This window comes from Corvus moneduloides, chromosome 9 (assembly GCF_009650955.1).
Source record: "Corvus moneduloides isolate bCorMon1 chromosome 9, bCorMon1.pri, whole genome shotgun sequence".
Lineage (NCBI taxonomy): Eukaryota > Metazoa > Chordata > Aves > Passeriformes > Corvidae > Corvus > Corvus moneduloides.
The window spans coordinates 304,308-319,825 of record NC_045484.1 but is presented as its reverse complement, the minus strand read 5'-3'; the positions used below and the strand labels follow the sequence as shown (position 1 = coordinate 319,825).

At 43.5% G+C, this 15,518-nt stretch overlaps 1 protein-coding gene across 1 annotated transcript in view; it reads left to right on the top strand.

The window, feature by feature from the left end:
• XPR1 (xenotropic and polytropic retrovirus receptor 1) overlaps positions 1-15,518 on the top strand; it is a 110,563-nt gene that overhangs the window by 62,299 nt on the left and 32,746 nt on the right. Inside the window, exons 3-4 of the mRNA XM_032118530.1 lie at positions 6,633-6,734; positions 12,581-12,804. Of these exons, the coding sequence (XP_031974421.1) occupies positions 6,633-6,734; positions 12,581-12,804 (326 nt within the window). The remainder of the gene's footprint in view (positions 1-6,632; positions 6,735-12,580; positions 12,805-15,518) is intronic.

Genomic DNA, 15,518 nt, shown 5'->3' with positions numbered 1-15,518 from the left:
ATGTGTTTTAGCAGAAGGAAGATATTTTTCAGGCAGGTTTGTAGCTGCATAAAACACAGCCATGCTTATTTACTTGAGGTCCATTCAGGTACTGCTAAGCTTTTTATTTGGTGGCCCTGTCGCTGATGAAAAGGGAAGAAAGATCATCTTGGCTGCAGCATTGCTCAGACCGAAGGCTGATGAAGAGGGAATGGATGGCAGCACTGAACTGCTGTCTCACGTAGCATCAGCCAGAGGTGCAGGGGCCAGTTTGGATCTTGCCTGTGAGAGGCTGGAATATCTCTGCTTTCCTTAACCTCTGGTGCATTATCTGCGGTATGGCTGTTTGTGCAACCGTAATTGCTGCTGTCTTGTCTTGTTTTGGTGAAAAGCAGCACTGGAGGCAGCAGGTGAGCAGCTGGAGGAGGGTGCAGGTGCGTTGTGTAAGCCAGGAATGTCCCGCTGTGGTCCTGGCAATCCCACAAAGCTGTTGGATCTCCGTTTGCATCGCTGGCTCTTCGTCACAACCCAGCATACATGGCCTGGACAGGTTCTGGTATGTACCAGCTGAGTAACTCAACCCTGGTGTTCTCCATTCTTTGTCTGGGAGTAAAGGTCAACATGAAATTTGACCCTCAGTTCCTGCTGACTGTCTTTCCTTCGCCCCGGGGTGTGTGGCAGTATTTCTGGTCTGGCTTATTGGGAGACTTCTGCAAAAACACACATAGATCTTTACTTTCTTTCTTGAAAAGAGAGGAATTTCAAGACGGTTGTTAACCAGGGAAAGCAGGTATTGAGTGCAGGTATTGATGTCTCCTGGCATCCAGGTCTGTCATCCTGTACTATCATCAATATTTTTATGGTAGGTTTTGAAATATTACTGGGCATTTGTACTGCTTTTCTTTAAATTTTTGATTTTTGTTTTTTCTGTGGCAAGTTTCTGCCTAGCTGTCCTTCAAATCTGAGGTACCACATAAGCCTCAGTTTTATAATTCTGCTGGGAGTAGTGAATCTCCTAATGGTACAGACATGAAGCATTAGTGACTCCCCTGGAACAGCTGACAAAGACTAGCACTGCCTTCCTTGCTTGCAGAAGGACGGATTATGAGTGCTGGATGCTTGTTTAAGGAAGAGCACCTGTAGGGCAGCTGTGCAGCCGCCCTGCAGACTGCAAAACCTGACACTTGAGCTGTCTTCTCACATCTGGCTACTGCACTGCCTGGTTTTTCTGCACCTGAAGACACAGTTCATACCAGGACGCTGTCATTGCTTTAGAATCTGTGTTTACAGAGTCACAAATATAAATAATTTATAATAGACGCTTGGTTGGATGTCTAGCTTGTAGGCATGTTGTGGAGGCTGCTTTTCCTTTCCAGCTAAACAAACCATCTGTAAGAATCTGGCTGGTTTCCTTGTAAGATTTCAGTGATGCAGTCTAAAAAATAAGGATTTTTACCAATCTGAAAATCGTCATTTCTAAAGGTATTTTGAAATAGATTTTGTTCTTTCTGGGTTAATCGGTAAAAACAATGAAATGGTGAACCAAAACCTGAGAGAACTTGTGCTGGTGACCTGCAGCAGTTCTTGCCCCCTCCTTCCCCAGCCCACACATAAAATCTGCATGTGCAGGCAATGCCGGCCTCATTTGCTACCTGAGTGGTCATTTTTCATTGCTAGGTTTAAGGCAATAATTTAATAACCAGATCTAATTTGGGCTGAAGGATTCATTAAATGGAGAGCTGACCAGCTCATCTGTGATGGTTCAGAAAACCAGGTATATCCTGCTTTGAATTTTCTTGACCTTTTTTTTTTTTTCTTAATATCAACTACCTCATGAAGCTTCTTCCCTGATGGTTTTACAATGTTTTAATTCGAGGTCCACTTTCAGTCGATGGAATAAATTCCATAAGAGATGCACACCATTACATGGGCAGTTTGCAGCTCAGGTGTTAGGGTGGAATAACATGAATGCAAATGTTCCTTTATTTGCAAGCAGGGTTGGCTTCCTCCCTCTTCCTACAGCAAGAATAAGTCCTAGGAAGAAATTTCTATAGCTGTACTTACAGCACCTAAATTTGGTACAAGCAAACTTTTATTTGCTACAAGATGGGACATAAAAGTGCATGGTGAATAATTAATTTACTGAAAGTTTCAGTGAATGATCCAATTTCCAGCTGACCCAAGTGTGGCTTTCTGTTGTGAGAAAGGGAGTTGCCTCGTGGAAAAAGCTTTCCTTTGGAAAAATACCCCAATAAACAGGAGTTTAGAAGTACAAAGGTAATCTTTGTCCTTGCATTTATGGGCTCCACAGTTTGATTTTTTTACCTGCAGATTTCACTGTACTGTGTAAAAAGGTTGGGGAAACTAGGATCTTGGTGCTGCAGATCTGTCAAGGGTGTGAGAGAATTGTGATGGTTGAGCAGACAGACAAAGCTGATGGGATTTTGGAGACAGATAGATGTTTTCATTGTAGTGACCCACTTCCTAGCGTTTTGAGTAGCAATAGAAGTGGCTTTTTCTTCTTTTTTTCCCTAGTGTGCCACTGGGCCTAGAAGCATAAGCAGTTACTGTCTTTATAGAAACAAGAAAGCTATCATTTAAATCTTGTTAATTTTTCATACCACAGTTCTGCTGTAGTCCTAGTTGAGCACTGGGTACAGGGTGTGGGAAAATGTAAAAATGTAGTGTATTCAAAGTGGTGCTGATGTTACACTTGTGATCTCCTGTTCAGTATTATTTGATGTGTTTAATGCCAATGTTGAGCATGATTTTTATTTCACTGACTAGATTTCAGATCCCTCCTCATAAATCAAATTGCCTCCTCTCTAGCTGGAGTGTTGAAATAACATTACTCAGATAAAGCTGTTTTGTGGCAAACAGAAGGTGATTCAGAGAACTACACCTGTGTTGATCACATAACAAAGCTAATCAATCTTCTTTAATTAAATGTCCTTTAAAATTCAGCATGATGAAGAGTAGAGGAGTTATTAAAAATGATTACTTTTAGAAGGCACTGCTCTAACAAAGAAAACTTTTACTGGTGTGTTCTTGCAAGGGAGGGAGTGAGCAGAGGTGCCTGGGATGCTGATCATTTGTTTATATGCTACAGCTGCAGAAAATGAGAAATTAAATCAACAGTTGAGAGGAGAAGTGAGAAATGAGTGCTTGGGGCAACTTAGGAATGCAGTTTGGATATTAATTTTTCAACTTCCAAGTTCTACTGTAGGTGTGCCAACATCTGAGCTCTCTGTAAACCTGAAGATGTGGCATGGGGGGGGAGTACCTCCAGATTGCTGCTGGGTTGGGCTTTGCAAGTACAAGCAAGAGACTTGCAGGCTTCCTGTGGGTTTTTTTGTTCAGGCCAGGGAATCTGGAGGAAGATGAGGTCGGGAAGCTGCAGTATTGATCAGACTGTCTTCTTGGCAGCCTCGTTCATGGCAGCTCCGCAGAGCTGAGGGTGAATGGAGTGTTAAGGCTATAGGAGAAGAACAAAAGGAAGGTTAGGCCGGCCCTCGTTGGCAGCAGGAGCTGGATGCCTTTTAGAAGCAGCCCCTGTTGTCATGGAGCTCCCGAACCCAAGGCCGGGTTCTGGCGCCGTGATTTTCCCACGGCAAAGCGCGTGGTCCTGTCCCAGCCTTGGGGGGAATAAATAAAGGCAGCAGCCTTGGCAGCACTTCTCTGTTATTGCAGCTCAGGGGCTGGAGTGCAGCGGGACCGGGACCAAAGGGAAACCTTTTCTTCACAGACATTCCTGATTTTTATTTTTATTTTTAAGGCTGGCATCTACCCTGGTCTGCAAAATACCTTATATAAGGTGGTGTTTGACATTTGGAGAAGGATTTTGAATAGTTTATATAGAACTTGCTCTCCTCTGAGTCAGCAACGTTTTGAGGTTGAGCTAGAGACCTGAATTCCTAATCTCAAGGATTTTGGAAGGGCTTCCAGTAGTAGTTGGTTTGTGTTCAAAGCCCATTTTCCTCTTCTAAACTTTAGATTATGGTCAAACTGTTCAACACACTTATTTGTAATTTCTTGAACTAGTCAGTAATTTACAAAACAAGATCTTTACTGCGATATTTGGCATAGATTGTTAGTGTAATGCTATGTTGCTTTACTGAGCTTTTTGCTATCTTAGAAGGTGCTATTTTGCTTGTATAGAAATATTCATACTTGACTTTATGGACAAAAAGTATTTTCCATGCTTGAAGAGATTTTTTTTTTTTTCCTTCATCCTTTGTTAGTTCCAGTGTCTGTAGTATAAAAGCTTGTTTGGTCTTACTGTTATTCTGTGAATGTACTGAAACATAGCAACAGGCAATGGCAAAAAGCTTTGGTGTTTCCAAAGCAGGGAAGCAGTGACCCTCTGTGCTTTTATTTCTTTATGACTTATTTTTAAGTGCAGGAAATGATGGTTTTCCCATGTCAGAAAGCATCTCTAGGTAAACTTTTCTCCTAGACATGGGTAAACTCTTTGGGCTGGGCAATTCTCCTTTCAGGCCCATCCTTAGGAGTCAGCTCTGGTTTGGTACCTCCTGATTACTATTATTTGAAAAGTTTCAGGCAGCTAGTGAGTAATAAAATCTCTGCATTTTAAGTATTGCATAGTAATTTCTGCCGCTTCACCCCCTGTTTGTGCTTTGCTGTTGGGTGAAGGATTTAGAAGTCTTGGAGGCAAGTTCAGATCAGCCTTACTGGGAGGGCCCCGGGGTGGGATGTTGTGACTGCAGTTGGGAGTCAGCAGCCCTGGAGCAGAGTTATTTTCTGTCCCTGTGGCGTTCCAGCTGCCCGCAAGGAGGGATCCGTGTGGGAGCTCTCTGTGGAGTGGGAATGCTCATTCTTGGTCCAGAGCCCTCGAGCAGGGTTGGAGTGACACCTCGGGGCTGCTGCGGTTCTCCGTCAGCAAAGAGGAGCCCAAGCCCTGTCATTCCAGGGTTTGTTTGCTCCAGGGAGGGAGCCTCATCCTCGGGAGTAGCTGCAGAGCTGCAAGTATAATGATTGGCTAAGAAAGGAACCCTGGGAGCCAAAACTTGGGAGTTTGGAACAAGCTTTGGAGCCCTTGAGAATTCTTCTCTACAAGCCCTTGGGTGGTGGAGTTGTAAACACCAGGCATCTGTGCAGAACTGGTTATTTTCTCTCTGTTTACTCCTTAAAGTATCATCAAACTCCAAAAGAAGACAGACTTCTTCTAGGGTTGCCCCTGCACTGCAGTTTTCGGTTGTGTTCTTTACTCTTTCCGTAGCATCTCTTAAAAATGGTGCTGAAGGTGTGCGTAGGTTTGTGGTGCTTAATATCAGAGCACAAACAAAAAACATCAGAAAAACCTATATGTTGAAATTTTTTATTTAAATATTCTCTTGAGGTTGGTTTTACCTAGAAATTAATCCCAAAAGAAAAAGATTCCTTGGTTGTGACAGTCCAATATGTGAACAAAACTTCTGTGCAGTCATTTGTCTTCTCAATTTGACAGCGTGTATTTCAACGTCTGTTTGAATCTGGTAGAATCAGCACCCCTGGAAGTGTTCAAAAAACATGTGGATGTGTCACCTGGGGACATGGTTTAGTGGTGGGCTTGGCAGTGCTGGGTTAGTGATTGGCTTCAGTCATCTTAATCCAACAGTAAGCAACTCCGTGGTTCTGTGGTCTATTTCTGAACGTTATTGAGACCATAATAAAGTCTTAATTTTCCTGTTTGTTTTAACACTAACCCTTGCAATCCGTGAGAGTGTGTGAAGATTCAGGGGCTGTAACTATGGGAGGGTATGAAGAGTCTGCTTTGCTTCAGCATTAGGAACATTTGGTTTTTGACAGGACTGAAATTGGTAATTATAGCCTGTCTTGATTTTTTTTTTTTTTTTTTACTCATTAAACGAATTTCTTAATTACTAGAAAATGCATTCTGTCTTTGAGATTCTGCACAGTATTTTTTATAACAACAAGGTGACCAAATTGCTGCTTTAATTTCAGGTTTTGACTTTAATTATGGAATTGTATGTAGTTCTTGCAAAAGAATTAAAACTGTCCCAGAGCAGTGGGGTGAAGGAGAGTTGTGGATCTGATCACAATCAATATAATTAGGCCTTTTCCTTTCAGCTTTGCTTATGAGAGAAAGTTTTTCTTTTCCAGCAGGGAAGCTCCCACACAGTTTTCTGTATGGATTTCTGTATGGATTTTAGTTTGCTGTAATGCTGGGTTTGTTTTTGAAGGATTACCCTGACGAGAAGGTGGGAATGGTGCCTGAAGTCAGTGAGTCCCCTGGAAGATAAAAATCTGGTGCTTTCCTTCTGAATACAAATGTTTGCTAAGCTGGAGTGAGCGCTTCTGGTCAGCTTTGGTCTTCAAACACAAGCTGGGTTAGGAAGCGAAAATGAAGCTCGTGAGACCTGGAATGGCACTTGAAGGATCAAAAAAGGTGATGGGAACTTTGGTCAGGGTGCTGTTACTGCTGATACGAGTGTGTCCCTCTCTGTCTTGGTGCAATGCCTTGTACAAGCAAAGATGTGCCCCTCGAGCCCTTTGGGCTTGGTTGTTCTCCTTTCTGTGCATGACAAAGATGGTGGATTTATGCTGAAGAACTATTTCCATGGCAGCCACTTGTAAAGGTGTTCCTGTGTCCTTCTGTTACAACTTCTTTGGTTTTCTATTTTGTTTCATAGACACAGATGAGGACACGGTGAAAAGATGTTTTGCCACGTTTGAAGAGAAATTCTTCCAAACCTGTGAGAAAGAACTTGCCAAAATCAACATTTTCTATTCAGGTAAGGTGCTTATTTGTGTGTATTTGTGGAAAATTCAACAACAGAAAAAGGGCCTGAAGGTCCCAAACTTTCAGGATAATCACAGTGGTGGTGCAGGTCTACCATCAGGTAATTAGAGGGCGGGTTTGTTTGGAAAACTGCTCTGGTTTAGTCACAGATGTGGAGCTAAACCCTGGTATTTGGGTGGAGGGAGAATGAGTGGCAGGTGATTTCATTTCTTTGAACTTTCAAAGTATCCTGCTGAACTTTATGGAGATGCTCTTAAAACTAAAGGGCACAAGTCTTTCAGCTTATCCGTGCTGACAACCTCCTGGGCACGTTTTAGGTGTGCTGAGCTTCCCAGCTGGTGTTTCCTGAGCTTCTGCAGGAATAGCTCTCATGGCTGTGTATGGTAGCTTGGTCATCTTGAGGGGTCCAACAAGTTTTTAAACACTGAACTCTTCCGGAAACTCCTGTATCTTTCTGGAGTACACCCGCCAGCAGCAACTGCTGTGGGCTCTGTATTTCGAGTAAAAACGTGGTGATGGTAGGAGTGGGGATTTCTTGGTGTCATATATCAAGTGCTGTTGTTTGTTGTTTTCTCTGAGGAAGTTGCCTTCCCATCCTGTGTTTTGAAAACAACTTTAGAACAGGTTAGTTGGAAATTGACCCTGTAAAATTGCTACAAAAGGCTCGGTGTGCTCTGGCTCCTCCTGCCATTACTCTTCAGATGATTTTCAGCCTCTTTTGGTGAGGTTTGAAGTGGGGTTTCACCTAGAAAAGCATTTAAATGTAGATACAGCAATGCATTGGCTTCTATACTTCCTCTTAACATGTTGATTTATTAACTTAGGGCTATAAACAGGATTTGCAGCACAATATGGGAGCCTTTTCTAGTTCTGATTTTAATCTGGTAACAAAGACATGGCTGAATTGTGCAAAATATTTTCATAACCATTGGGTGATGACTTTATTGCTGGCTGTTTTACTGCCAGCCAGGATCTGGGTTGTGAACTTGAGGATAGCTGAAAGCATGATTGATGCAGTGGCTGAGCATGGCAGCTTCCCTCAGTTCAGCTTCCATCTAGGGAAGTAAATCTCCTTTGGGCTGGCTGTGCCTGCACTCCCAGCTCCCTGGAGCAGTGTGAGTGTCAGGACAAGAGGCAGTTTTTAGGTAGAATTGATACTTTTTTATTAGATCAGCTGGGTTTTACACTTCCTTGGCATTTTTCTGCACGCAGTCCATATGTACCTAACTCAGAGCAGTGCTCTGTGTTGTTTCCCAGGGTGATCTTGTGTTTCTACCCCAGACCTGAGGTTTTTATGCTCAGAAACTTCCTTTCTGAGCCGCACCAGATCCTGTGCACTGCAAGCTAGACTCTGTGCAGGAAGTCCTGTCAATTTAGATGCACAATACAGATTATAATTTTGCCTAATGAGGACCTGCTGCCACACGTGCACCCGCATATACACACCCATTCCAGCATTGTTTAAATGGCATTAATAATGTAGGGTAGGGTTGTTTTTTTTCCCAGCTAGCTGTCATTTCAAAAAGTTCCAGGAGAGAACACATGCAATTTGAAAATCTCCTGCGATAAGATTAAAATAAGTCTTTTATTTGTGGAGGAGTGACGTGACTTCCATAGAATGGAAACCTGTTATTAGGGTTATTAGCATTGAGCTACAGCTAGAAATGTTCCATCAGCGGTTCCTATCCGTGCTCGTGTCAGAAATTTGTGGTGTCGGACCCTATTGTAACTCCAGGCATGTGTTGGCTTGGATTATGACCTGGCACATCCTATTTATTATAGGCTTATTATACAGCTTATTACACCCCTGTCTTTACTACAGTGAATACTGCTCATTTTCAAGAAAGTCAAGTTTTCTGTTGATCTCTGCTTCGTTTCCTCGATGTCTTTCCCTGGGCTGAGGGATCCTCAGTGAGCATCACCCAGGATTGCCACAGCACAAGCACCCTCATCCGCTTGGGATGGGCTGCTCCCGCACCCCAGTTCCTCCACAGAGCACTCGGAGCTGGAGTGACTGCTGCAAAATGCCTTTCTTTGCCCTTCCCTGTGTGCTGCCAGCAAACACTGCCTTAATTCCCCAGACCATTATCCCAGCTCAGTGGAAAGGAAAACTGCCATTAACTAAATCAGATTTGATAAACAATTCGCAATTTTTTTGACTATGCTCAAGAAGATCTGTCCTCAAGTGAAAGAAAAAAGAATTGCAGTAAAATTTTCAGATGGCTCCAGCAGGGGAACGGCTGTTGAAGTGCTGGAGTTTTATCTGTGGTCAATTTTGGTTTGTGTTTCTAGATGGCAGGTTTGTTATATTTTAAATTACCGTCATCAGGATTTGGCTAAACAGTAGCCAGCAAGACTTTCGTGGTTAATTTAGGAATGGTTTTGTTATTTGTAGGAAACCCTGGCTTTAAACTGGGAAGCAAAATATTGAACATAATGTGTACAAGTAGGGAAGGGAAGGAATGCTGAAAGGGCCTACCTAAAATGCCCTGAGCTGGGTAGCTGGCAGGAGGTGCAGGCTGTTGGATTACCTCCTGTCTGGTGAAACAGGCTCTGACCACGGCCATGCCCATCTAAGCTGGAACCTGGAGGGAAGTTTTACTGGCTCCTCAGTGTAAGTCATTTTTCCATCATCCTTATGTGTGAACTTCTGTATAAACTTAGAAAACCAAGTAAAAAACCAACTTGGAATTGCACAGTTGAGGTGATGACTCTTTAGATGCTTTTAGCCAGGATCTAGCAGCATTTTTTGGGCAAAGCTGCTGCTTTATGGCGAGCACTTTTGTTGAAGTCTGCCTCTATTGGATTTCTTGTTAGTCTTTGCCATGAAACTACGCTTGAGCTGAGGGCTCAGCGGGCGTCAGATCATGCAAAGTGCTGCAACACAACAAGAGAGGTTCCAGTTTCTAAGGTTTTTTCCTAACTCTCTTGAGTGACATATTTTTAAAGTCACTTTTCAGAGTGTTAAATTAGTGTGGATAGTGCTAAATTAGTGATAGTCGTATATGAATTTTCAATTATTTTGGAGTATGCTGCAAACTGAGAAATTAATTTCTATTCTGCTTTCCTGTTTCCCTGGGCAATTCCCTAGAGGGGTTTTAGAACAGCAGCACACGTTTTGTTTTGTTTTGTTTTGCTTCTGCGTTGAGTCTGGATGGTAAAAAAATCATACTTTATTAAGATGAAATGATTTGTGGACAGAATAACTGGAGTCAGAGCAGGAGGGAGAAGGTGGTGACAGGATGGCTGTTTCTCAGGAGTGGCATTTGTTATGGATAGCTGCAGTCATAAATATTTTAAGACATTGTATTTTCTTTAAATATTGTATTAGGCTGATGGATTTTAAGATTTTTCTGGACACAGGGACAATGGAACAGTGCTTTCAATTGAAAATAAAAGTTTAAACTCTTCCATATCTACTGATTTGATCTAAAAGAAATCTCAGTGTATCACGGATGGTTCAATAGATGTTTTCAGCATAGAGAGTGTGAGCTTTATTTATATGAAGGCTTTTGATTCGAACAGATATCTGTTACTTCTTCCCGAGGGAGTTCCCGTAGTGGGGAGGGATTATTGTTTTTGCAGCCTGATCTTGTTGTGATAAATATCATGTGGTTGTAGGCTGGGGGCAGACAATTCTCACTGTGGGCTGCATTGCCTCTGCTTGGTGGAGTCCTTGCAGCTCTGGAAGCTGTCAGAGAGGAGTTGTCCTTTCCTGCATTTTAAATCTTCATCCTTTATTAAAGTTTATAAGCAAGAAAGTCAGAGTTTCAGGCTCCTCTGTACTCTATTTCCTATATTGATCCCCATTTTCTGTTTGGAAAGGCATTCTGCTTCTGGCAAATACGATATGCAGAGCACTATAAAATTATTTATGGAGTAGTTTTGCTCTTAAAATTAAGCAGAATTGAGTAAGACAAAGGAAGAGTAAATCTTACATCTGAGCGGGGAGCAGTTGAGAATTATCAGTGAGTCGTTATGTAAGATACTAATGAAGATAATTAAATTGGTATCCAGGAGGCTGCTGGGCAGAGCTTTGTGTAGCAGAGGGACCTTGTGGCTCTGTGGTTTCTGGTGCAGTGCTGGGTGGCCTGCTGGGTGGAGGTGGCTCCAGCTCCAACGCTGTGAGCCTGGTCAGCATCTTCCTGGCCAACACCAACACCCGTGGTCTGTGACCCTGCTTATCACCAGAGATGCCAAAGCTGTGACTGAAGCTTAGCAGGGAAAAAAAAGCCTGGAAGGAACCAGTTGTACAGAACAAAGAGAATGATAACATTCTTAACTATGCTGATTTTAGCTTTAAAAGATTGTTATTTAGCCAAAAATATTATTTTCTGAGAGTACATAAAGCAGCGTGTTTAAAGGAACACCTTCTTCATACTTGAGGTGTGAGGAGGAGAGACAGACTTGTTCTAAAAACACATCAAAATGACATTTAAGTGCAGGCTGACGGCCTCTTTAACCAGTAAATAACGAGGCAATGCTGCTAAAGTGAGGAAAAGAGGGATAAATTATTACAGTGGATCATGTACAGCAGCCAGCAGTGTTGTAACTCCTGATCAAAGCAGAGCTGTGTTTGTCTGTCACCAGGAGCTTGGCAGAGGGGCCATGCTGCTCTCCAAGCAACAAAATTCAGTGTTGCGTTTGAAGTGTGGGGTTTGTCTTCTTTGATTTCTCTAGTGTCACATGAAAAGGCAGTAAACATGTAGTCACTAGCGGGTGCACAGATCTGAAAAACGCTTTGCTTACTCACTGTCATGTCTCATAATATTGTCTAACAGGGTTTTCCCCTAATGCCTCTTGTGCACTTGATTTATTTGGGAAGGAGGAGCAGCCCTTCGTTGGCACTCCGAGTAGCCGTGTGGTCAGTGCTTTGGCATTTGGATGAGCCCCTGTCTGCCTGCTGCCTGCAGCCAGTGTGGGGACGCCTGCCCCGCTGTCCTTGTGCTGGTTTGCAGTCCCCAGGCGCAGGCTGGGCCTCTTCCATCCCTAACAGGTGTTTGCGTGGTGCTGGACTGAGCATCCTCTAGGAATCAAAGCTGGGATGGAAGCTGAGAGGTCTCAGTTCCCAGCTAATGCTGATTTAGGCTCTGCTGAAGGGACAGCCCCTTGATTTTGACCATATTCGTTTATTTTTTTTACTTGAGAACTTGTGTGTTTTACGTAGGTTTAATGAGAAGAGCTTCCTCCTCTACTCTGCCCTTGTGAGACCACATCTGGAGTTCTGCATCCAGGTCCAGGGCTCACAGCACGAGAAGGACATGGGCCCATTAGAGTGGGTCCAGAGGGCTGGAGCACCTCTGCTTAGAGACAGGCTGAGAGAGCTGGGGGTGTTCTCCTGGAGAAGAGAAGGCTCCAGGGAGAGCTCAGACCCCCTTCAGGTGCCTGAAGGGGCTCCAAGAGAGCTGGAGAGGGACTTGGGACAAGGGATGGAGGGACAAGACCAAGGGAGAATGGATTCAAACTGACAGAGGGCAGGTTTGAATTAAATATTAGTGAAAAAAATCTTTATTTTGAGGGTGGGGAGGCCCTGGCACAGGGTGCCCAGAGAAGCTGTGGCTGCCCCATCCCTGGAAGTGCCCAAGGCTAGGTTGGACAGGGAGGTGTCCCTGCCCATGTCAGGGGCTGGAACTCGATGATCATTAAGGTCCCTTCCGACCCAAACCAGTCTGAGATTCTATTCTGTGAAAAGAAAAATGCGCAGAGCTGTTGAGTGTAACGCGGGATGGGGGAAGGCCATTCGCTGGCACGTTATTTGAGGAATAGGTGCAGTGCTTTTAGGGCTTGGTGGGCCGTCTGCGACCCTCCCCCGTGACTGTCCCCTCTCCCTGCCCACAGAGAAGCTGGCGGAGGCGCAGCGCAGGTTCACGACGCTCCGGACCGAGCTGCAGTCCACCTTGGACGCGCAGAAGGAGGCCAGCGGGGCCTCCACGCTGCAGCGGCGCAGAAAGCCCGTCTTCCACCTGTCCCACGAGGAGCGAGTCCAGCACAGGAACATCAGAGACCTGAAACTGGCCTTCAGCGAGCTCTACCTCAGCCTCATCCTGCTGCAGAACTATCAGGTACCTGCGAGGAGCGGTGCTTTCGCACAGCCCTGTCCTTGTGTGCCCTTGAGTTGCCTCACTCCGCTTTTCATTTATTTCTTCCTTTTTTGGGGGGGCCCCTAAACACTTCTAAAGAAAAGGCAGGCACCAGGCAGCTAGCAGTGTACATCTGGTTGCTTTTTATTGAGCTAGAAGTGCTAAGCTGCCCTGCAGAAGGACTTTCCTTCTTCCTTTCCTGGGCTGGCTGACCCCAGCACCTTTGTCCAGGCAGGACCTCTTCCTTCTGTAGAGTGTTGTTCTATGCAGGGCTGGAGTGGGCAGGCTGGGGAAGAAGCTCTTTTATCTAATAGTTGTCATGAAACTTGAAATCCTAAAGTACTGTTTCCTCTTGGCGTTACCATGGTAGTGGCTGTGACCTTGCTGTATCAGAATTTCTTGCTAAAACATCAATTTAAAAAAAATATTTTGATTTCTGCAGGATACAGGCTCATTTGCCTTGAGGTATGAAAACAAATGAATCTTTAGTTGTACTTGGATTTTTGGCCTGGTAAATATTGCGGATGCTGATCTTGTTCCAAAAATTTTGAAATAAAAATCTGGAACTGGTAATATCATTTTGGCTGGGCTACCTCTTCTGGAGTTAAATGCTCTGAAATGCTTTTGAATGTTTTACTCTGAGGGTTTTTAGCTTGTTAAATAAGAATGTTGGAGCTTATATTGACTACGTCTGTATTCAGATCTTTGCCAAATCTTTACTGGTGAATTTTACTAAACAAAATCCACAGTAAGAATAAATTAAATACCACTCTGCTGTATGGACAAAACTTATTCTCCCAAATCTCTGAGTATTTGTACCTCTCCTCAGTGATGTTATCTTTGAGCATATGTCTGGAAACGAGGGGTTTCTTAATAAACCTCTTTAACCATTAGTGATAGTTCCTAGTTCAAATTCTTGGGAAAGGTGGAGTATCTGTATCTTTTTAGGAATGGAGTGAAGCAGCATCACCTGCTGTGATTTCTTCACTTGCATTTGTTTTCTTTTTAAAAAGAAGACAGCTATACTTTTAGTTACAAAAAATCAATTCTGAGGCTTGATGAAGAATTTAAATAGGGGATGACGTTGGCCATTCCTTTGGGAAATCTTTTCCTGCTGTTCCTCAGTGAAAAAAGGCGTGTTGCACACTGATATTTTTGCTTTTTGCTACCATGAGTCCAGACCCCCACTGTAAGTCTACTAAATATTGATCTAAACCCCATCTGGTTTTGATGGCTTTCACAGTTCATAGAGGCAGCAGAGCTGCTTTCTGCAACATAACTCCAGGGAGAGAATGGGAAAAATTCCTTCAAATTGGTCCCGAAGTTGAGGACAAGGAACACAAGCGTGAAAACAGATGTAAAACTAAATCCCAGAGTGCTACTGTTGTTAATCACTCTTGAGCTTGAAATATAACAACAAGGAATAGTCAAGCTCTTGTAGTTTTGGAGAGAAGAAAAAACAATAACCTGGTGGGAGGATGATGCAGCCGAGCCCTTCATGTAGGAGATAAAGTGAAGTCAATAGCAGCAATATAAATATCAAACTGGCTTTGATGAAATGCTGACGCCTTGAGTTGGGTTACTGAGGGAGGAAAATCCACCTGAAGCAGATTCCTCAGCCTCTTAGGGCTGAACAAGAGCACAGGTTTCATGCATTCACTCCTGAGGTGCACAAACCAAACGTCAAGTGAAACTATAAGCAGCCTCCAGGGCAGCTCTTACACGTTTAACTTATCAATGATCAAACTTCTGATAGAATTAATTTGTTGATAACAGCAATGTATTATTCTAGAGTGTGTACATACATAAAAAATCAATTTATCTGAAATACTGTGTTTTAGGACAAACAAATGCTGAGAAATTAAGCATGTAATATTTAGTTACTTATTCTGTATATATAAATGCAGTGCATTTATTGGGTGAATAATAGAGGCTGAACCAGTTTTATTAAATTGCCTTGCTGGTGCATTTCCCGATATATATGAGCAAAGATTTTTGAGTCCACTGTTTGATTCTGCTTGATGTTGCATTATATTATTGCCTAAGTTGCACTGTTTGTTGTTTGTGAGGGGGGTTTTTTCCACAAAATGCAGCAGAAATGGAGGTCAGGCTTGGAGAAGGCCCCTTGCCAAACAAAAGCAGCAAGGATAGCAAAATATCAGACTGCATAAATGCTGTTTGTTGTGTTCCCCAGTCCCATCACTGCCTGTTCCTTGTGAGAAGCACCACAGTGACCAACAGTGCTTTTATCGTGCACTTTGGGGCTGCAGAATTTTTGCAGCCAGAGGGTGAAATGCCGCTGGAGAGGTTTTAGGGTGCCTGGTACAAACGTATCCCATCCAGCCAAGGCACCCCAGAGCTAGGCTGGGATTGCACCCATGGCAGATGAAGGGATGTTAGTTCAAGCCACAGAATGATCTCTGACCAAAATCATCCTTTTGTTGCAGTTTCTCATGTGAAATCGCTGCTCTCTGGGGTGGAATGCTGTCTTTTCCAACAGAAAGTAATTAAAGTCTCTTGTCTCCAATAAGGCAGGTCATTAATGCTTTGGCTTCCTGCTCCTGTCTCCCCAGCCTCATTTCCCACCTATATGGGAGAGGTTTGGCATTAAATCACTCTAAGCATAATTACATTGAAAATAATTTTGGTGAGTAGTTGGTGCCTCTCCCCAGGGCATTGGATTTTGCTGTTTTCTC